General features: G+C 43.4%; 1 protein-coding gene across 7 annotated transcripts in view; it reads right to left on the minus strand.

Moving 5' to 3' along the window:
• The window catches only part of ERG (ETS transcription factor ERG), a 316,294-nt gene that overhangs the window by 128,469 nt on the left and 163,996 nt on the right, over nucleotides 1-23,829 (minus strand). For 2 of the 7 annotated variants that reach the window (XM_061424865.1, XM_061424860.1), the window contains exon 1: nucleotides 5,257-5,404. The exons of 4 other annotated variants lie outside the window; for them this stretch is intronic. In XM_061424865.1, coding sequence (XP_061280849.1) covers nucleotides 5,257-5,274 — 18 coding nt within the window. In that variant the 5' untranslated portion in view covers nucleotides 5,275-5,404. Of the gene's footprint in view, nucleotides 1-4,635; nucleotides 5,233-5,256; nucleotides 5,405-23,829 lie in introns of those variants that run through there. One more of the 7 variants, XM_061424869.1, reaches the window with a different exon arrangement.

Here is a 23,829-nt window from a genome sequence, read left to right on the forward strand (position 1 = left end):
GGAGCTCTGCTGTCCCGGACTCACATCAGAACAGGCATTAGGATTCCATGTTACAATCCCACCTTACAGGGGAGGAAGCGGAGCTCAGGGCCCTGGCGCAGGGTCACGGGACTGGGAGGGACTCAAAGGCAGGGGTGTCTGTGGCCACAAAGCATCAGAAACCTCAGGGGCAATCTGACAGAGTCCCCGGTGAAGAGAAGAGCTGTTCCCCATGCATTTGGGGTCCCCGATGCATTTGAGGCCGTCCCTTAGCCCAAGAAAAGATCCCGCCGGAGCGGACGTGCCCTCACCACTGGGAAGGCCTGAAGACAGTCTTGGTCAGGCCCTCTTCTCGGAAGGTCTTACAGTCAGCGAAGCTCTCATCCTGGCTTTCCCACAGCCTCTTGTACCGTGATGCTCTTCCGTGCCAGCTGTTAGAGCAATCCATCTGCCAAGTTACTGGGGTGCCAAGGGGTCCAAGACGTACAGCTTTGGGTCTCTCCTTCCTACATAAGGAGCCTTACTCTGGAGGTCTAAACACAGAAGTCATCTTTTCCTGAAAGCACCAGGGATGCTGTTTCACTTATTTATTTTATTCGTATTTGTACGAACAGTTTTTCAACTTTCCTGGTGGCTCAGATGGTAAAGAACCTGCCTGCAACGTAGGAGACCCGGGTTCAATCCGAGGGTTGGGAAGATCCCCTGGAGAAGGGAATGGTTATTACCCACTCCAGTATTCTTGCCTGGAGAATCCCCATGGACAAAGAAGCCTGGTGGGGCTACAGTCCATGGGGTCACAAAGAGTCAGACATGACTGAGCAACTAACACACACACACATGGTTTTTTAAGAGATATAAACAAGTGTATGTATGTGTGTGTGGGGGGGAGAGATTTAAACAAAGATCTGTTTTGTAAAAAAAAAAAAAAAAGAAAGAATCACTTTAAAGAAAAGATGGATAATTAAGAAATGGTTCGGGAGACTGAACAACAACAAAGAAACGGTGCAGACTTCCAGAATGTTCTCTGAGAGCACTGCAGTCCCCCATAAAGGGGATCATGAGAAGAATAACCCCCAAATTCTATCCTTTCCAATTCCCTTTCCCATGGCCACTGAGGCAGCATGTCCAGGAGGGCAAACAGTGTCCAGAGCCACCCACGGACACGAGCACAAGTCATTTTAAGATTGTTCAGTCATTGTTAAGTCATGTCTGACTGTTTGCGACCCCGTGGACTGCAGCACGCCAGGCTCCCCCGTCCTCTACCACCTTCTGGAGTTTGTTTAAACTCATGTCCATTCAGCTGGTGACGCCATCCAACCAGCTCTTTTTAAGATCACGGCCGGTAATTCTACTTTCAGGCCAGTGCTCTGGGAATACAACCTTGACTTAGTGGGGCAGCAGTATTTTACTTTCTAATACTTCCATTGTCACTGACTGCTAAAGTAGCAAGAGATAAAACAATTCAAATTTCACTTAAGCCAATGAACTGTTGAAAAGTCAGATGCCCCAGGGCTGTTCAACTCCTTCGTCATATCCCTCAAAATACTATATATGAAGGAGACCAGCTTCCTTCGTATGACCCCGAGGTTTTACACAAGTTTGCTTCACACCTGATAGCAAATACTCAGCAAATGCCTGCTCTGCGCAAAGCACAAAATACACAGAAGAAGTTTTATGCTTTTAAACTTTCTTTTTTCTTTTTTTAACTGAAGTACAGTTGATGCACACTATTGTAAGTTACTAGAGTACAATATAGTGATTCCCAATGTTTAAAGGTTCTATTACATTTCCAGGGCTTCCCAGGTGGCTCAGTGGTAAAGAATTCTGCCTGCCAATGTAGAAGACTCAGTCCCTGGGAAGATCCCCTGAAGAAGGGAATGACAACCCACTCCAGGATCCTTGCCTGGAGAATCCCATGGGCAGAGGAGCCAGGTGGGCTACAGTCCATGGGGTCGCAAAAGAAACCAGACATGACTGAGCAACTACACACCAACTCCATCTGCAGTTATTAGAAAATACTGGCTACAACCCTAGGGGTATGCACATGGCCTTGTAGTTTGTTTTATGTGGAATAGCTTACCCTCTTCACAGCGCTCCTCTGGCACCCCTCCCCTCCTTTCCCCATTGGGAACCATCAGTTTGCTCTCTCCGCCTGTGAGTTTGCTTTTTCGCTTGTTCCTGTCGTTACCTTCACTAGTCTGTTGCATTCTTCAGAGCCCACATACAAGTGATACCACAGTGATCATCCAAACCCCCAACTTCTGTCAAATCAAAGAAAGGAACTTCTGGAAACAACTCACAGGGACAGGAATCGCCTTCTCCCTCCACAAGCCTTGCTAGGAACTTTCCATCTCCTGTCTGGTTCCAAGATGCTCTCCACTCACAGCTGAAACTGGGCCCCTAGTTGCCACACGGGTGATAAAGGAAAGCCCCCACAACTCCTCCTGAAAGACTAAAGACCTTTACACTCTAGGATCGGGGGCTGTAACCTGTGGCTCCCTGGACCACCCAAGGACAGAAGTAGATTACAATAGAATTGCTTCCCGTCACTCTGTGTATGTCCTTTCCTGCACTTAAAAGCATTATCCTGAGAAGCCACTGCAGGCTTCATCGGACTCCCCAGTGGCCCAAGACATAACAAAGGATCAGCAAAGTCTTTGGGAGACTGGATTAAAAAATCCTAACTGAAGCAAAATCAAGTTCCAAGGCTAACAACTAGCTCCTTGGAGTCAGTAAGCAAAGGCAGTGCTGTCTTGTAGAGAAGGCAGGAAGTGGGTGTTAAGGACCCCCAGTATTGTCAGGTGGCTCAGAAGCCCTGGAAGCACCAAAACTGACTGAGGAATTGCATGTAAGGGCTTCAGTTTTGATGCTTCTATACGTTTCTATTAGAGCTCTTAATCTGATCTTAAAATTCCCGGACCTTTAAGCAGAAATGGATACATTCACATAAACTCCCAAAATTCTTTTAAAATTCCCATGGAAACACTCTGTTCCCATTTCCAAAATATGAAGGGAAAGTGGGGCTGAGGATCATAAAGACAGGACACAAACACTGAGCTTTTCAAAGTGCCTCATAGGGTCTTATTCAAGAACAAAAAAATAAAAAAGAAATCCACTCAGACACAGAGGAACAACTTCAATTCTGTGCATCTGATACCTGATCAACTAATTGATTTTATTTACTGAAACAACAAAATGCAGAGAGCATTTGGGACTGGCAATTGCCCATATGACAAACTGTTTCCTAATTCCAACAGACAGCCACGGCCGTAATGTTCCCTATGCTAATTTGAGCTTTGCGCTAACATAATTAAAACTGTAGTCAACAGACTCGGGCCGCCTTTTTTCCACTCTATAAACAAGTCTGTAAAATCATCTCATTACTTTACCCAGGAAGCCTAGCAGAACATGTCTTAAAGGAAGTTACCTATAAAGGGGGTCTATTTTATTTTAACAGAGAATTAAAAAGGGTCCACTCGAAGTCATTTTGAAAGTTTACTTAAGCTATAGACAATATAAAGAGAATGCAGTGTAATCAAACGTTAAAATAAGCAGAATGTCCTGGATAAGTGTAACTGTTGCCAAAATTCATTGTGAAAAATCACAAAGACATTGAAGCTTTGAAAATATCTTCATCTCTTAGAAATGTATACTTTAAACAATCACACATTTGTACTGTATGCAAAACACACCCCACACTCTAAAAGATGGACTGTTACTTCAATGTCCTTTGATACACTGATTTTCTGAAACACACACATAACTGTACCCAATCTATTCAAAATTTACAAAGAACATTAGACTCAGCTGCTATGAAATATGGACATGAAAAAGGGTGAAAATAAGAATTAAAAAGGTAGCATTTGAGGTTATAAAATCAAACAATTTCTGCTCATATTGCTGAAAGTAGAGCATGTCAAACCCTAGATCTTAAGATTTCTTTCTACATCATTATATTTCAGGAGACTTTCAATCCTTATAGCCAAAGAAAGAAAAATCTCTATAAGATTAAAGTCTTTGAATCATACATTGATGATTAATTTTTCATATATAATTGACCATACCTTGAAAAACGAAACATATCTTGAGAAATAAAGACTGAACAGAACTTCTGAAACACAGTGTATACAGTAAGTATTAATTAAATCCTCTCACACACGCATTTCAAATTCCAAATCAAGAAGGATTTTTAAACATTGTCATGGTCCAATTCTGAGCAACCTCCATATTCATGAGCTTTCCAATTAACTATAACCCTTGATGAAAACACAGCCAAATGCTTTTCACCTTCATGCAGCGAAACTAAAGACACACAACCAAGAAAACTTTCTTTTTCCTCTTTTCAGTATCTGATTTTGCTGCTCATTTTTTTTCTCATTTCTACACATGTCACCAATCTGGCCTTGAAAATACTGTTAACAGGCCACTTCATGGACTCTCATGCTGCCGACTAAGCGTCCAATTGGCTTCACCACCAGGAATGAGGCCACATTTGTATTTTCACCTCCACAGATTCACCTTCACCTTCATCTCTCTATGCTACTTACCAGAAACGTCTGCAAGAAAAACAACACATCAGACCACACGCCCCAGCGCACAAAGAACAGACAGGCAGTTCCCACAAGGCAACCATCACGGGGAAGACAGTCTACTCACAGTGCTCCGAGAAGTAGGTACTTTATTAAAGATAAATACATAACCGAACACACTGAATTACCACCATGCGAGTTATGAGAACGCCCCGTGCTCAGCCTGAAGGTTCCACAAAATCAAGGCAACACTGGCAGGTCCCATGACCGACAGACAGCCACTCGCTTCACTTCCACAGGGACCGGCTGGCATCCCTGACGCTATGGAGGCCTTTGAGAACATCCGAAAGTTCAACATTTCCAAGCCCATCTTTTCCTCCGACCCTGCCCTCCAACCTCGCCAAGTCCATTGCCTTCCAGCGGAGGCACCTCCGGGCACCGCTACAGACAGTTAAAAGAATAGGAAAATTCGGATGCGTGCTGAAAAGCTTTTGCAAAAGTCATCCACAGCCCTCAACCGTGAATTTAGAAACCCCAACTTTTTTCTGAGTTTGAAGTTTTTAAGCCTTGCGGATGGTTGGAGTAGGAAAAAGGAAATTTACTAGGCAGTGCAAAGGAAATCTTGTTGTCCTCTATTGTGGTAGTGGGGGTGTTGCCCAATGCTAACTTATCTGCCTTGATAAAGGAAACCAAAGAAAAAAGTAACAAGCACAAGATTTGGTCAAACGAAAAGGACCCCTCTCCTTACCTTAATAGTGCTGGCCATAATGCAATCAAGTTTATTGATCGTTAATAAATGTTAATAATAATTATTGCTTCTCTCTGACCAGAAAGTAGTTTTGATGAGGTTGTTTAGAGCGGATGAGATTGTGCTAAGTCTGGGAAATGAAGTCAGCCAATGGCAGGAAGAGGTTTCTATTGGTCCTGGCTGCCCAGCCCGAAGAAACAGGATATTTGGGAGTGGAGAGATAAGAGACCCTGAAAACAATGTTGTTTTTCTTGATGATATGCAGCCAGGAGATTTTTTTTTTAATTAAAAAAAAAAAAAGACATCAATTGCCTGGCCTGGGATGGCCACAGCAGGTGTGACCCGGTGTGCCGCTGTGTGACACGCCGCTCGGGGAGGGCAGGATACAGATGTGGCGGGACTCCGCATGCCTTCACGTGGGCGGCGAGCACCCAGGGCCCCTGGGCATGGAGGGCGCCCTGCAGCCGCGGGGCAGGCCTCCTGGGCCCACGTCTCCCCGGATCCACCGCATGCCCGGGACACGGGACCTGCGGCTGCTGGCCCCACACTCCCTGCTCCATCCTCCCCAGAGGTAACTCTGCAGGTGGTGCTTATTTCTTGCTAATAGGAGAGGATGTTTAATCATAGGATGCTTAATAACAGTCATTCTTTCGCCTGCTGATTTTTAAGCTTCGTTGGTTCAGCATCTCAGAGTGAATGTTCCAGAGTAGTTTCGTTTTCTCCTTCCAAACATAGAGAATTGCTATTGCCTCCATAATAAACCAGGCTTCCCTGGTGGCTCAGCAGTAAAGAACCTGCCTGTCAATGCAGGAGATGTAGGAAATGCAGGTTCGATTCCTGGGTCGGGAAGATCCCCTTGGAGCAGGGCATGGCAACCCACTCCAGTATCCTTGCCTGGAGAATCCCATGGACAGAGGAGCCTGGCGGGCTACAGGCCATGGGGTCACAAAGAGTCAGAAACGACTGAACACAAGAAATTGGTTGAAAAGTGCAAAGCCTCTAGGGTGAGAGTGACTAAGAAAATAAAGAAGAAAATAAACCTGTCAAATGGTCGTTTTCAAATGTTTACTTAAAACCCAAAGAACTTAAACAATAACACATGTTTTCTAGCTGAAAATATCAAACTGACCCCACCCTGACAAGTGTCCAGGCTGCAGACAGCAGACCCTGAGAGAACCCCTGGCTACAGAGGGATGCCATATCCTCATTAAGTGTTTTAAAATCCGAACTGCAAGTTCAGGGCCACACGTCTGTTTTCCACTCGGAGGAAGTGCAGCTAACGCAGGCCTGAACATTCCTTAGAGGGTTTCAGGCCTTTTAATTACTCACTTGCAGGAAATTACTTGTTCTCTGGAAGAAACAACATTTTGCTTTGAATGGAGCCACACGAAAGCTGGGCCAGAAAAGAGGTGTGGTCTCCAGAGGGGACCCACAGAACACAATAGCCCCAACCCTGAGTCATCCCGCAGTGCGAGGTCTCAGAGGCCGACGGTCACTGAGCTGACTTCACACAGACTTCAGGCCTGCCTGTGTCAGAGCTCCAGAAATGAGCCCGCGTGCCTACAGATTTTACTGATCCCACGATTTCCCCCTTGGCTTAGAACAGCAGGAGAAGGGAACCCGAGGAGGAGGAGGGATGGGAGGAGGGAGAAGGAAAGAAAGGAAAAGGGAGGGATGGGGAGAAGGAGGGGAAGGAAGAAAGAAGCAAGGAAAAGAGAGAAAAAGAGAGAAGGGGAAGCAAGAAAGAATGAAGGAGAAGAAAGAAAGCAGCAGCAAAGAGAAGGTGTAAGAAGTTTCATTCAGTGTAAAAATCAGACCCTGACCAGTGCTCAGCATCTGCATTTCGAGGGGACGCTGATTTCCGCTCTTTTCATCTCCAAACAATAAATGAGATGGCAGGCTGATTAAAATTGTGTTTCCCCTAAAATTTCAAAGTACTGAGTTGTTTTATCTGGGCAGCTTCCACAAGGATTCAGGAGCACTGGGGGGAAAAAAACGCTCTTTCGGCTCCACTGAGATTCTTGTTTTTTACTCTGCTAAGAAGCATCCATTTTTTAAATGTGAATGGTGGCACCATAATCAGCAGAATTCTATTATGGATTTTCCAAAGAGCAGCCTTAAGTAGGGTGCCCACTGTGCTTAAAAAAACCAAAAAAGCCAGGGAAGAAAGTTCTGCCTGGCCCCATGTCACCCCTGCCCCACTGCAGCCTGGGTTCTAGCCCAGCCCTGGTTCCCTGCAGCAGGAAAGCAGCAGCATTTTTATGGAGATCTAATTCTTCCTTGAGGGGTCTTGCCCTGAACTCCTTGGTTCTTGTCTAACTCAATCAAAGAGTGAACAGTGAAAATGTCTAAATCTTCATTCAGGAATAACGTCAAACTTCAAATGCCACAGGATATCATGTATGTGAGGAATATAAAATATGACACGCCCATAATGCTCACGTTAATTTTTAAAAAAGAAATAAAATATGACACAAATGAAGCTATGGAGGAAACAGAAACAGGCCTCCAGGCACACAGAGGAGATCCGTGGTTGCCAAGGGGGCGGTGGGGGCGGGAGAGGGATGACTGGGTGTCTGGAGTTCACAAATGCAGCCTTGCAAACTATTATATATAAAAATGGATAAACAGCAAGGTCCTACTGTGCAGCACCGGGAACTATACTCACTGCCCCGTGATAAACCCTCATGGAAAAGAATACGAGAAAGAATCTATCTATGTATAACCGAGTCACTTTGCTGGACAGCAGAAATGAACACGACATCGTAAATCAACTTTACACCCATGACATTTTAAGAAAACGAAATAATGTCAAACTTAGAGAAAAGCTACAACGTAACTTAAAGAACTTCTAATATCCTTTTTATCAGCTCCTCCAGCTTTAGTAATTTATATCTGCTTTGCTCTCTCCCTCTCTTGCATATATATATATATACATACATATATATATACAAATTTTATTATTTAATAAAATTTTATTAGACTAATGTATTTGCTTGGAACTTACATACAGAAAACCCAGTGACACTCTTTGATCTAGTTCCTGAAGATTCCACCCATAAGTTTCCTTTTGTCTTATTTTAAAAATGCATATACTATAGAAAATGATGGAACAAAAATTCCATTTTGAGATAATGAGCTATAAATTCAGTTACAAAATTAAAACAGCAGATCTTCCTCATTTCTAAGGACAAAAGTTGACTGATTCCTGTTATCTTCCAAGAGAATTATTCTGGATGTCTAAAACAGCATAATAGCATCTCAGCCCAGGATTCTCTATTTAATGCAAAATTCTTAGGGGGAAAAAAAAAGGGAACTTCAATTGACTTTTGACAACATAAGGCATATCTAAAAAAAAAAAAAAAAAAAAAATAATTAGAATATAGTAATACAGAAACCATTTCCCAAACATTATTCTAGGCGGAAGTCATCTAAAGACAGATGTATCACTTGGTGCTCCCATTGCTGCTGCTGCTGCTAAGTTGCTTCAGTCGTGTCCGACTCTGTGCGACCCCAGAGAAGGCAACCCACCAGGTTCCCCCATCCCTGGGATTCTCCAGGCAAGAATACTGGAGTGGGTTGCCATTTCCTGCTCCAATGCAAGGAAGTGAAAAGTGAAAGTGAAGTTGCTCAGTCGTCTCCGACTCTTAGCGACACCATGGACTGCAGCCCACCAGGATCCTCCGTCCATGGGATTTTCCAGGCAAAAGTACTGGAGTGGGGTGCCATCGCCTTCTCCGACGCTCCCATTACACCCACCCAAGCCTCTGCCACCAAACGGACTCAGCATGAGATCACTCGGCAGCCTAAGGACTGAGCTCCCTTCCAGTGCGACACCACTGCTTCTTCAAGAAAGCCACCCTGTGGTCACTGTGCAGGCCTCTTTCAGGGACAATCTTAGGGAGCCTCCGTATGGGTCATCCTTCCGTGAATCTCTCAAGCCAGGGTCATCTTCTGCCCTGCTTGGTTCACAGTAAGCACCGTGGTGGCACGCTGAGGCTCCCCCAGCATCCATGTGAATAAACTGCACACTTCCACTCTGTATTTATCCATCATGGACCCACTGACCATAAAGTTACCAAAACCTTTCATCAGCCTGTTCGTATCCTGCGTGTCCGGACTCTTTGCAACCGCATGGACTGTAGCCCACCAGGTTCCTCTGTCCACGGGATACTCTAGGCAAGAACACTAGACTGTGTTGCTGCTTCCTACTCCAGGGGATCTTCCCAACTCAGGGATCAAACCCACGTTTCCTGCATCTCCTACATTGGCAGGCGGATTCTTTACCACCTTGCCACCTGGGAAGCCCATTCATATCCTACTCCAAATGAAAAAGGAAAGAGTGTAAAATAGTACCTACAATTACCGTAACTATAAAAGGAGCACTGCCATTTATTACCCTAAAACCACATCTTCCCATTTTCTAAAGAGTCATCAAATTCCCATCCTTGTTCTCCTACAAACTTCTCTGTGTGGGATCTACACGGGAAGGTCAAGGGTTGAGAACACTTGGAGCGAGGGCAACACAGTTCTGAAAATGACGTATGAGCGTAGCAAGGAGATGACGAGCCAGAATCTTAGTTGGAGACGAAACAGAAGACTCACTCATGACTGACAGCTTGATCCCCGTATTCGACATCCATACCATGACAGACTTATCGTTACTGGAAATACTGCAGGAAAACGATGCAGAAGATGAATACTTAGTGATACAGAAAATTACAGTACGGTGTCTGGTAAGTTAAAAGTCAGGTTATAATGGAGAATTATATCACAGACTCACTTTGTTAAAAATAAAAAGGCCAAGTAGAAACATCAGTAGGCCACATACAATAGTAATAGAGGATCTTTCATTTTTTTGTTTTTCCTCCTTTCCTTTTTGGTTTACCTATATTTTCAAAACAGTTATAATAATTTCAAAAAAAAACAGATAAACAAGTAAATAATAAAACAGAATGAAGGTTGCTCAACTATTCTATAAAAATGCAGAATATATTGCTTTGTATGTTTAGCAAGTCAATACCATGAAAAAAACAAGGTGAGGAACACGAGAGAAAAGTTCTAGATTAAATGGAATTTAAGACGCTCAAAGCCCAAATCTAAATTCTGGTCTACAATTAGATACTGGTATCAACAAATTTGACGTTGAAGACTTTTCTGGAGCTGCCAGATAAATTCGAATATATGATGATTGCTGCATCATATTACAGAATTTATTAACTATTTACATTAAAAGCTTTAATAATGCTTTGTAGAAAAACTGCCTTCCTATTTACAGCTGCATTCTGAAGTACTGAAGATGAAAAGTCAATAACTTATGCAACTTATGTAAAATCATGAAAAATAACAATGTGAATATGACAAAATTATACAATCGCCAAACCTCAATCATAACTTATATGAGTGTTCATTGTACTATTTGTTCTATTCCTTGAGTTACAAAATTTTTATAATATAGTGCTAAATAAGAAGTTCTAATAGATTTCTTTCTTTAAAAATGTTACAATAAACATAAGTTACACTGTAATAAGAAACCTACGTAAGCAACATGCAACGTTCAATTTCTTTTGTAAATATCTGTATAACATGTAGCACAGGATATCCGTTTGTCAAACTCTATACATGTGTGGACCAAAATTATTTTATAGACTTCCACAAAAATAGGGTAGGGCTTCCCAGGTAGCTCATATAGTAAAGAATCCATCTGCAATGCAGGAGACCTGAGTTCACTCCCCGGGTCAGGAAGAGCCCTGGAGAAGGAAAGGGCAACCCACTCCAGTATCCATGTCTGGAAAATCCTCACGGTCAGAAGACCCTGGAGGGCTACAGTCCATGGGGTCGCAAAGAGTCTGACACGACTGAGCGACCAACACTACACAGATCAGCTGGTAAAGAATCCGCCCGCAAACTGGGAGATCTGGGTTTGATCCTTGGGTTGGGAAGATTCCCTGGAGAAGGGAAAGGCTATGCACTCTAGTATTCTTGTCTGAGAAATCCCAGGGACAGAGGCTACAGTCCATGGGGTCGCAAAAGAATCGGACAAGACTTAGCGACTAAAAAATAACAAGTATAAAGTAGCTTTCTGATTCATTTCAGTAAGGAAACCAAATCGGACACTTGTGTGCTTTGTGACGGTCATCTCTCCAGCTTTACTCCCTCCAGTCAGTGAGTGCCTTGTCCATGCCTGGCGCTCCGGTGGGCGCTAAGGAACAAAGATGACAGGACTTGATCCAGCGCCTGGGTTCTCAGCGTTCAGGAAGCCTCTGTTCAGCGACTCAAATTCCTCATACACAGAGCTTGGGATCAATCCATAAAACAGACTCTTTATGGACAAAACAATAGGACCAAAGTGCCGAATATTTATTGTTCCTAGGATGACACATGAACCTTAAAATGTATAATATTTGGATTATTCAAGAGAGCCCGGCAAGAAGGATGTCCCACGGATTTTTGGCAGGGACATGCCTGAGATTGTAGATAAGGATCAGTCCTCTGGAGCAGCCCCCACAATGGAAAACTACATCATTCAGTGGAACTTTTCCGTCTCTATCAATTGGAGGATTTGCCTGAGAACACAGGCAGCATAAGGCACTCTTAGCCCCAAGGTCACCCATCGTCTACTCGGCAAGGACCACTTTTCCATTCGAAGCAGACCTCACGAGTACAGTTTCATTAGGTAAGACGGTATGTGGCATGCCCTCCAGCCACACATGAAGAAATAATCCAATTTCCATTTAAATAACTAATGTTTCAACAGGTTTCTCTAAGTGGTTAATGCATTCTTTAGCGTCTTGGTGGATTTGAACTAATCTAAACCAAGGAAATTGTTATCACACAGTAAATCCTCAACTTCTCAACACCAGGCTGCAATTTCCTTCATTTTGAAGCATGTGTCAAGTTCAGTTCTTTAGGCCCAGATGGAGCAATGATTTCAGTGGACACGATTTCACAAGCATCACCTATATCCTCACGTTTTGCCAACTTTGCCTCTTACCCAATGGTTCTAAAAACGCCAGAGTATTAAAACCCGTACCAGGAACCCTAAATATGTCAATTTAATACTTAAGGCTGAAAAACATTTTTTTTTAAATTTTATATTGGTGTATAGTTCAGGTGCACAGCAGAGCGACTCAGCCACACACAGACGTGCATCCATTCTCCCCCAGACCCGCCCCCATCCAGGCTGCCACGTGACATGGAGCAGAGTTTCCTGTGCTGCACAGCAGGTTCGTATGAGACCCCCTATATGCAGAATCTAACAAGAAATGACACAACACTTTTTTTAATTAAAAAGCAAAAACAAAAGAAACAAGAATAATTATTTTGACACACTCATTTAAAGGAGCATTCAAATTTCCTGTTTAAAAGATCACGCTTCTATATACAATTTATGAACCATTAAGCGCCTTTCAAGGTCTTCATTCATGTAATCGGGCATAAACAAGTATCAATGTTACAGTCATCGGATTGCCACTGGTCACCACCCTTAACTAGAGGGCTCAAAAAGGTACGTGGCCATCCACCATAAGGCTGTCCTGCCCCGCCACCTGCTTCTCAGACCTAGGGTTGTGTGTCTGAGTCATGTCCTCAGTCCTTCCCCCCAGCCACTCCAAGAAGGTATCTGGGGCTGTTGAAATTAACTTAGATTTTGAACACTTGTTATACTTCTAATTTTTTTTTTTTTAAATGTGTCAGTCTCACTTATAAGATACTGAACATCAGCATTTATTTTTGTCTTAATCTATAATGATTTTGTAAATTATCCCTTAAAGAAATGATACACTATTGCTCAAAGAAAGATCATTTACATTGCAGCATAATGTCACTCAGTTAACGGAAATTTACAGAGAAGCCTGCTGTCCACAACTGCTCCCCTTGCTTATAAAGGCTGTTTTAGTCTCAGACTGAGACAACTTTTCTTTCCGCGTCACTCAATTTGATGTGAGAGCTGGACCATAAAGAAGGCTGAGCGCCAAAGAATTGATGCTTTCAAACTGGTGCTAGAGGAGACTCTCGAGAGTTCCTCGGACTGCAAGGAGATCAAACCAGTCCATCCTAAAGGCAATCAACCCTGACTATTCACTGGAAGGACTGATGCTGAAGCTCCAACACTTCAGCCACTTAATGCGAAGAGCCGACTCATTAGAAAAGACTCTGATACTCGGAAAGACTGAAGGTAAAAGGAGAATGGGGGAGACAGAGCTCGAGATGGTTAGATGGTATCACCAATTCAAAGGGCAGGAATCTGAGCAACCTCTGGGAGATAATGAAGGACAGGGGAGCCTGGCGTGCTGTAGTCCACGGGGTCGCAAAGAGCCGGATGCGACTTGGCAAATGAACAACAACAACAATGTGTTTATGCTTTTGCTGATTTATTTCTATCGCAAATGGAATCAGAAAGGAAGCCACAGAACCATGCGCTGTGCCATAAACAGTGCATTTAGATTTGCATGGGTGTCAACAGGCAACCTGCTGACTTAACTGAGTCCTAGGCCCGCACTTGAAGGCGGGGGAGGCAAACAGGGTCTGCCCCACTCTGGCAGCCCCACCAGGCTGTCTTCTCCCTGCGCTGCCCCTCTCTGCATCAGGCCCCTCCTCTGCAGGGCATCCCCTCCACCTGCACCCTCTCTGGACCACACCCTCTCCCTCTGCAAAGAGAAGCAAGGAAACTTTCTCTTTCGGAAGGTGCGGAGCACAGGCCAACTTTTTTTTTTTTTTCCTACTTCACCCTCACGAAAAGAAAAGTTGCTTAATTCTACTGAAATACACTCAGCTGACTGGAAACTAGGAGGTAGATGAATTCACAGTTTGCTTCCGATCTGTGCTGTGCATACACCAGCATATCATCAGGGAAAGCTTCAGTATCCAGCCGGGACAAGTGGAAATGTTCCTTCTGAATGTATTGTCAGTGGGCGGCCAGAGAAGCCGCGGTTTGCCTAGTGGGTACTATTTTACCCTTTATAACAGCTACAAAAAGAATCCTGCCTCAAGAACTTGGGGAAGCAACCGCCTACTGTCCAACGAACTACATTGCTTTATTTGCTAGTTGGAAACCAGAAGCTTCGCCGGGAATTTCCTTTTGAACGCCTTGGGCTGTGGTCACTAGAGGGCGCTAAGTGTCCCTCTAAAAGGTCTTCAGAGGGGAGATCAGTTCAGTTCAGTCGCTCAGTCGTGCCTGACATTTTTTTAGAGGGGAGATGAGTATGCCTAATTCTTGCCTCTTACATTTCTTGAATTGGTATTATAACAATATGAAATTATCTCATTTTAATCCATTAAATTCAAAGTCCAATATTCAAAATGTAGGAATTTTTTTGAAAATTAAACATTTTTCAATATCATGGGACATAAAAAAACATAAATAATAAAAAATAAATATAAACAGATATGCACATAAGACTAAGTCATTCTTCTGGGTGAGATCTGACCATGGAAATTGTATAATTGTTCTACATCACTGTGAATAATTTCAAACCCTGAAAAATATCCTATTTCATGATAATTCTAAAGGGTTCAGTAAGCCCCCAGTGCAAGTTCCATCAAATAAATGGTAAATTTTGAATGCATTTATTTTCTGTTTTCAGGGCTAACACTTTACCTAAAGTCAGATATCCTTTCCAGACTTGAGGACTGAGGGATACGGATTATACTGTAAAATGTGAAAGAGACTTTGTCCTCTCTTCCTGTAGTCTCTCAACTGCTTATAATGCAACACATCAAAACGATACACAATATGGAGGTATATATAAATAGAGTTGAATAAAATGAGCCTTAAAACTAAATACAGGAGTCTTCTTGAGAATCATCCTATTATGCAATTACACTGACTTTGAAGGTCATCAACAGGCTATACACTTAAAGCAAAATTCAGTGCCTTGGAAATATTTGCAAAACAGAAAAAGTTAATTGATTTTGCAACTTTTCTCTTTTTTGTCTTCGCTTGTACTTGAACATATCTGTGTATTTCACTGTTTTCCTTTCACTTCGGTTCGTGTACCAAGAAGAGAGAGGTCAGTGGGTGAGGGCTGTTTGCGCTTCTGGCTGTCGGAGGGGGGGCTCCCACCAACATCTGAAGGGCCCCCCGGTAACTGCGATTGATGACAGATTTTTCCCCTCGGTCTGCCAATGGAGCAGAGGTTCGTGTGCAGCGTATTCTAGAGAAGGAAAATTAAGGCAGTATTTCTTCTGTCCATCTGTGATTTCTAAAGGGAAACAAGCTTGGGCACGTAAATGGTACAGAGGAGTGGCTTGAGGCATTGGAGACCATTAAGAGCAGGGGGCTCCTTGCCCAGCTTTGCCCTGATCCAGCTCTAGATAAAGGACATTGTCTGCAAAAGAACAACCCAGCCAGCACCCACAGCCCTGTGTGTGTGTGCCAGTCATTCAGTTGTGTCCAACTCTGCAGCCCCATGGACGACAGCCCGCCAGGCTCCCCTGTTCATGGGATTCTCCAGGCAAGGATGCTGGAGTGGGTAGCCTTTCCCTTCTCCAGGGGATCTTCCCGATCCCGGGATGGAACCCGGGCCTCCTGCATTGCAGGCAGATTCCTTACCAGCTGAGCCAGCAGGGAAGCCCACCCACAACCCTGACTACCTACTCTAAGCTGGTTCAGTGGGAAACTGAGGCTGTGAGCGCAGGCCTACTGCATAGGTCCAGAGGTGAAATTGACACGCTTAGGCTGCAGGGGGAGCCCAGGGCACCCCGAGGGGGCCCGAGCCCACGGCAGCACCACAATCTCAGGGGCCGTGGCTCAGGGCAGCGGAGTCTCAGCCTGGCCTTGTCCTCATCTGCTTGGGTACTGAATGAGTCATCTAACTCACCTGGGCAGACTTCCCCCCACCCATCCATTAGTATGTCTGTAGGCCTGTTCAAAGGAGGAATTAGCAGGTATTACGCATGCTGCTCTGGGCCACCCTTCCCGCATCCTGAAGAGTGAGAAGAGCGGTCCCCAGGGGCCCCCAGGGCTCCGTCACAGGGCTGGTGCTCAGCCAGCAAAGGCTAAAGGAATTAATGAATGAGTGAATGAATGAATGAAAGGGCCCAGGAGCCCTGGGAAGGGCAGCATGTGCTGTGCTAATGGGCAGCCCGGGGAGGGGCCTTTAGGGGACCACAGTTTAACGTGAACTCGAGACTCTATGGGGATGGGTGGTGAGATTGACGGTGACAGCCTTGTGACAGGTCCAGCCATGGTGGCGCCCCTGAAGGGCGATGGCATGGTGGTTTAGTCCCAAAGTCCTGTCCAACTCTTTGTGACCTCCATGGACTGTCGTCCACCAGGCTCCCCTGTCCTTGAGATACTCCAGGCCAGAATACTGGAGTGGGTCGCCTTTCCCTTCTCCAGGAGATCTTCCCGACCTAGGGATCGAACCCGGGTCTCCTGCACTGCAGGCAGATTCTTTACCGTCTGAGCTATGAGGGAAGCCTCTAAGCTATGAGGGAAATCTGCAAGAGTGGTGACCAGACCACTATCTCTTCCCTCAAGTCTGAAGGGACCGTGCCCAGCATCTGTGCTGTTCAGCTGGTTTTCAACGGCTTGATGGACGAGTCCCAAGATTTTCACTTGAAATGAAGATGAAAGCTGCTGCTTAAATTGTGAGCCATCCAAGGCCTTCCCACTTCTGCTTCCACTTCCTTCCCCTTTCTCCTTGTCTCACACACACACACGATGATGGTAATGGTGAAGACAGACGACAGACAGATGACAGCACCCTGACGCAGAGAAGAATAAAGAGACTGGCTCTCTGCCCCCACCCCACCGTGATGCCCGCTCCCCCAGCAGTCTGCCAACCCCTTTCCCAAGCATCCAGGCCACCTGCCCGGGGTAACTTCAGAGGTGACTTTCTTGAGCAAGTCCCCCCCAGGTCAAGGTGCTGAGAAGTGAAGGAGGCACGTGGTCCCTAAGAGATCTTCTGCTCTGTGCGTTATGGGATTCCCATCTCAATAACTGACCCACAGTACCTGGCAGGGAATGGAGACTCAATCATAAATAAACATAGAATGACTGAGCAAGGGGAAAAAAGAAAACACTGAACAAGTGAATGAGCACATGCCCTTTATTATGCCTGCATCGCGCTGTGTTTACAGCAGACCTACCTGAGTCACAAAATAAAACAAAGGCTGTCATTCCCACTTCATACACCCCACGACCCTGGTCATTTTCCAAAGGGAACTGTGATGAAGATTATTTCCAGCCAAACTATCTCAGCAACCGGCTTGGCTTCACGGGCACTGAAGGACAGATTCACTGTGTTTCCAGGCATTTTCGGTCTCACCCGTGGCAATTATATTTCTGGAGATGCCCCAGTCAGACGTCCTGTCACACGAGCCCATTTTACAAGGTGACACTGACATGGGTCCCATCCAAGCTGGTGGGCTGGTGTCTGCAGGGTAAGTTCAGCTACATGACTTCCAAGGTGACCTGTGAAGGTGATACAGCTTCCCCTTGGTTTTCTGGGGAGCAGGCCCCCTTAGGTCTCAACCACCACCCTGAGAAGAAGCCCGAGGCACATGGAGAGGCCATTTGTAGGCAATCAACCTGGCCCGCCGGGCAGCACCAACCCTCGGCGGTGCAAGTGAGGCAACGTTCAAGATGGCCCCAGCCCCAGATGCCCACTGACTGCAACCCCCTGAGAGACCCCGAGTGAAAACTGCCTCTCCCAGCCCCGGAACCAATGAGGAGTAGTAATATCAGATCACAATGACCAAGTGATTGCTGTGATCAATGATCAGATGATCATTATGATTTGAAGCCACGAGGTCAGCCGCAGTGATGAAGCAGGATCCCATCAGAAGACCTTTTACTTTCTGCCTCATTGTTTTAGAAGAACAACCTTTTTTCTATGTGATTATTTATCCACTCATCAAACCTTTACTGGCACCCATTATACGCTCGGCTTTGTGTCAGCCACTGAAGACACAAACGAACCAAAAGACCCCCATGTTAGCCGGAGAGAGAAAGACGGCAAGATCACAACAGTATCTCAACAAGAGAGAGGACAAAAGATGTGAATGTGAGAGCTCTCGTCTCTGCGCCCTCCCGGCCTCTGCTCGTTAAACGCGTAAGTGCCTCGGGGGGTCCCTGGACCCCCCCAGGTGGAACCCCTGCTGCTCCACTCCTGACCTTCACCCTCAGTCCACACCCAATGCCAGCGGCTCCCCAGGCTTCATACTGCCCGTGCCCCCGCTTCCGTTTTCTAGAAACTTCTCTGCCCATCAACCCCAGGTGACTCTCCCACGGAGACGTGGGAAAACTTTAATTTCCCCCTCTGCAACTTCACAGAAAAGAGGGGTGAGAGATGAGAAGCAGAAGGAGAGGATTCATTACCTCAGGTTACGAAAAAGAAAAGCCCTAGTGTTTAGAAGGCATTGTTATTATTTTTCCTGAAACATTAGCTCCTAGAAATCAGGAGCCCTGTGTCCTTATGGCTGTCTCGAAGGTTTCCAGCACGCCTTGGGGGCTGCCATCGGTCAAGTTTTGACTGTAATGAGAGCCATCTGGAAGAAGGCAATGGTGGATTCTGGCCACGCACCATATGAGAGCTTTAGGGTGAGCAAAGAGACACACAGTAGGTCTCTGTTTCCAAAAACCACAGTTGCGTGCGCTCATCCCCAAAAGTGGACAAGAAAAAAGTGCAGTCGTGAGTGGAATTCTCCCTGAAGGTCTGAGATTTCGTTGTTCAAAGGTCAGCTATTCTGCTTTTAAACCCCCAAATGCTTCTTGGAGATGAAGGATCACGGTTCCCCTCCTGGACAGCCGGAGCACCCAAACCTCACCTCCCAGACTGAGCTAGGGTTTGAGACATTTGATTCCATATTACTTAAAGCTGTTGCGAGCTTTTCATCGGGAATGGAAACCATTAATGTGTCTCACACGTCTCTCCGTTTTATGGAATTCTTGTGCTGGGGGAGTACTTTTTCTTTTATTATTTTCTTTTAACAGCCAGAAAACTGGGAAGTTCACAAAGAAATTGTTCAACTGCCTTAAATGACCCTTAACCTAAGAGGTTTCGCCTAATCTGTAAATTGGAGTTAAAAGTATTTCAGGACCTTTGGAGCGGGAAGCCCGTTGTCTTTAAAAGAGCGCAGAGACCCCTAACAATGGGGCTACACATGCCTTGGGCTTCTTTGTTACTTGCTGCAAACCAAAACCAGATGTGGAATATCAGCGGCTACCTTGTACTGACCCAGAGAAGCTGAGGCTAATCCAAATCATTCTTAATAACTCAAAACTGCCACCCTTTAACTATCTTAGTTTTTTTTTTTTTCCCTCACTTATAAATGCAAAAAAGAATTGACAGGACACATTAAAACCCATTTCCCTCTGAGCACACACAGATTTCCTTCAGTAAGAGCCCAGAGCAAAAGCTCATTCCCCTAGACCACACTGCTGTGATCTGGCTAGGTTCCACTTCAGTGATCAACACCTTTCACAAAACATGATCTGAAAGAATTTATCCTGAAAACGAGATATTTCTGTTGTTACCTTTTCCCAAGACTTGTTAGGTGTGGAGTTCCTTGAATAAGTCAAAGTGCTTGCAAATTTAAGAAAACAGGTTTAAGGTGAAATATCTAGCGATCTAAAATGTTCCTGCCTAACGTGGAAATCATTTGAATTCCCAATCATTTGCCTGAATTTTAAGAGTAATGAATATAAGTGGAGGAGAAAGATCAATAGAAGCTGGAACGATTCAGAACCTCCCAAATGGAGAAATCCGTCATCTGAACCAAACTGGAGCATTCTATCAATGTTGTTTATTTTACTAAATCCAAGAAGAGCTATTTTAATACAAAATCAAATATAAAATTGTTTCAGATATTGAATATTGCTTTTTACCTTAAAGCAGGCACGGAGTGGAATGACTAGATACAAGGCCAGACACAGATGGATTTCGAATGTCTATAACTATGGCACTTACACCGTCATGCCACGTAGGACTTCTAGTGCTATGCTGAAATTAGAATGATGCATATGTATACATAAAAGAAAGGATAAGACAGAGTCATAATCATATTTCATCCATGTAAGACTGTGGATGGTAACATGGAAAGCACCCCATGACTTAATATATCACTAGGAAAGAAAAGAATCACTTGGCCCAACAAAATCAGCCACAATACTTCCTTATCCATCAACTGTAGACACATCCCGACTTCTGAAAACCAGTAAGTGCCTTAGCACAGATGTAATGTGGCATACTGAGAGAAGAAAAAATCATGAACGCACTAAAGTGTTATTCGGAACAGGCTGTAGGGTTTCTCAACCTTTGCACTAACAGTACTTTGAGGCTGGGTAACTTTTTGTCATTAGGAGGCTGCCCTGGGCATTGTAGGATGTTAGCGTGTATGGTCTCCACCCACTAGATGCTAGGAGCATCTTCCTTAGCCTCCATTATGACAACCCAAACATCTTCAGACACTGCCAAATATCCCTGAGAGTGGAGCCAAAATCACCCCAGCTGGAAAACACTGGGACCGAGCAATTCAGTTTGATCAGCTTCATAGTATAATTTAGTCTATGTATAAATGGCAAACGGGAAAGTCAACTGTAGTATATTGTTAGATGAGATGCACTGACCTAAAAAGCATTACATAAGCAAACAGTTGCTGCATGGATAAAAGTGCCTGCTGGGCAGCCAAACCAATGGGATATAAATGGCTTTGAGAGCAGCACGACAGGCCTTCCTGTCCATCACCAATTCCTGGAGTTCACTCAAACTCATGTCCATCAAGTCAGTGATGCCATCCAGCCATCTCATCCTCTGTTGTCCCCTTCTCCTCCTGCCCCCAATCCCTCCCAGCATCAGAGTCTTTTCCAATGAGTCAACTCTTTGCATGAGGTGGCCAAAGTACTGGACTTTCAGCTTTAGTATCATTCCTTCCAAAGGACACCCAGGACTGATCTCCTTTAGAATGGACTGGTTGGGAAACGCAAATTAAAACCGTAATGCATGTCACCTCATACCTGTTAGAACTGCTATTATCAAAAACAGAAAGGAGAATAGCAAGTATTGGCGAGGATGTGGAGAAAAAGGAACATTTCCACACTGTTGGTAGGAACGTAAATTGGTGCAGGCACTATGGAAAACAGTATGGAAGTTCCTCAAAAAATAAAAATATAACTACCATGCTGCTGCTGCTGCTAAGTCGCTTCAGTCGTGTCCAACTCGTATGAACCAGCAATTCTACTTATGGATATGAATCCCAAGGAAATGAAATCGCTATCTCAAAAAGATATCTGCATCCTTGTGTCCACTGAAGCATTATTATTAATAACAACAGTCAAGACAAGGAAGCAACCTAAGTGCCCATCAATGGATGAATGGATAAAAAGTGTGGTTCACAGATAAAATGGAATACTGGTTATAAAGAAGAATAAAATTATGCCATTTTCAACAGCATGGATGGACCTTGAGGGCATTATGCTAAGTAAAGTAAGTGACACAGAGACAAATACCGCATGATCTCATATGTGGAATAATAGTAATAAGAAGAGGGAATTCATGAACACCGAGAACAGGTTGTTGATTGCCAGAGGCAGGAGGAGAGGGGTGGGTGAGAAGGTAATGTACATGATGACTATAGTAACAGTACAATGTTGTATATTTGAGAGCTGCTAAGAGAGTGAATTTTAAAAGTTCTCATTACAAGAAAACGGTGTGGTGATGGATGTTAACTAGACTTACTGTGATAACCGTTTCATAATATTAGTATATGCTGTGCTAAGTCACTTCAGTCGTGTCCGACTCTGTGCAACCCCATAGACGGCAGCCCACCAGGCTCCCCCATCCCTGGGATTCTCCAGGCAAGAACACTGGACTGGGTTGCCATTTCCTATATTAGTATATGTATATCAAATCATTAGGTTGTACATCTAAGACTAACACATTATTATATGTCAATTATATAGACTGTCAATTATATAATTGTTATAATACATTGTTATATGTCAATTACATAGATACAGGCAATAAAGATTTTTAAATTAATAAAGTTAAATAACATTGATGAGGTGAGTTGCTATCATAATATTTCACTATTTATATTAAATTAAAGAAAATCAAAATGAGGAAGAAATTAAAGAAAATCAAAAGCACAGTATTTTGGACCTGTCCATATTTAATATTTTCAAAAGTGAAAAAAACCTTTAATTTTTGCAACATTGGCAAGAATGTGGAAGAAAGAGCACTCCCATTCTCATTTATTAGGAATATAGATTAATACCGTATCAGAAAGTAATTTTTCCTTTGACTCAGCAATTTCTATCTGACAAATCCACCTTTTAGAGATATTCACAACAAAGACAGGTACAAGAATAATCACCTTTTATTAATCATAAAAAATGAGAATAAGTTGAATTCTATCAGAGACTAAATAGACTATATACTGTTAAGAAGAATGAGATTTAGATTCACTGTATAGAAATTGTTCAAGGTATCATACGTTTTAAAAATTACCAGATCTATTTTAGTAAACACAGAGAAAACATCCTGAGGAATAAAACTCAGTATAGTGGCTGGGATGCAGGATAACTCCCTCTTTTTAAGTCAAATATTTGGGCAAAGTTGAGCTAGAACATGTATTGTTTATGTAATCAGAAAAAAATTCAAAGCATATTCTGGCATAGAAATATTAAAATGTCACAGAATTTGAGTGTATTAATAAATCTACTAGTAAAAATGTAATAGGCTACAGATTACACTTCATAAAATACATAACATAAATAATGCACGTTCATATAGATACAAAAAAGTACAAGTTTATTCACTTATCCCAGAAATATTTGAGCATCTAGTTTATTAAATTAATGTTGGTAAAAAAAAAATAATTAATAAATTAATGTTGGTAGAATAATGTGAGACTCATTAATACAAGACTCTTGGGGAAAATGAAATTTTAGCTGAGTCCCACAGGATTAGAATGTGTTCAGATCATGGGGAGAAATGTCAAAATGTTTAAATAAAAAAAAGAAATTTCAAAACTCTGGTAAAGGAGTTGACTCAACATGAAAGAACAAAGAACGTGCAGGTAAGGTAATTCTAAGAAATGTATCAAAATAAGGAAATATCTTGGCATCTACAGACAGTTGTTATCGATTCATTTGGGCAACGAGAACTGACAAGAATAAAGGACATGTGACATAAAATACTTCTAATTAAAACAAATTTTAAAACATGGTATGAAGTGACGGCTGTAGCAATTATTTACGCCCTAACTTGAGGTAGGTTAGGTTCTGTAAATAAAGAAGAGTAAATGTGAAATGGATTCGACAACAACGTTACTGTTACTTAACTCCCATGAGTTAATTGCTCATGGGAAACAGGTAAAGTTACTAATCTTAAGAAGTTAGAAAAAAAACAAAGAAAAAAGGAGAAAAATAAAAATGATAAGGACAAAATTTATAAAACAGAAAATGACCAAACAGTTGAGAAAATTAAAACCCAGTCTAGTTCTTTGGTAAGATTATTTATAAATCCTTGATAAGGATAAATAAGGAGAAAAGAGGAAAGATTGAAATAAAGTCAAGAATGAAAAGGGGGATGTTACTATATATCCTACGGACATTAGGAAAATTAT

This window comes from Bos javanicus, chromosome 1 (genome assembly GCF_032452875.1).
Source record: "Bos javanicus breed banteng chromosome 1, ARS-OSU_banteng_1.0, whole genome shotgun sequence".
Taxonomy (NCBI): Eukaryota; Metazoa; Chordata; class Mammalia; order Artiodactyla; family Bovidae; genus Bos; species Bos javanicus.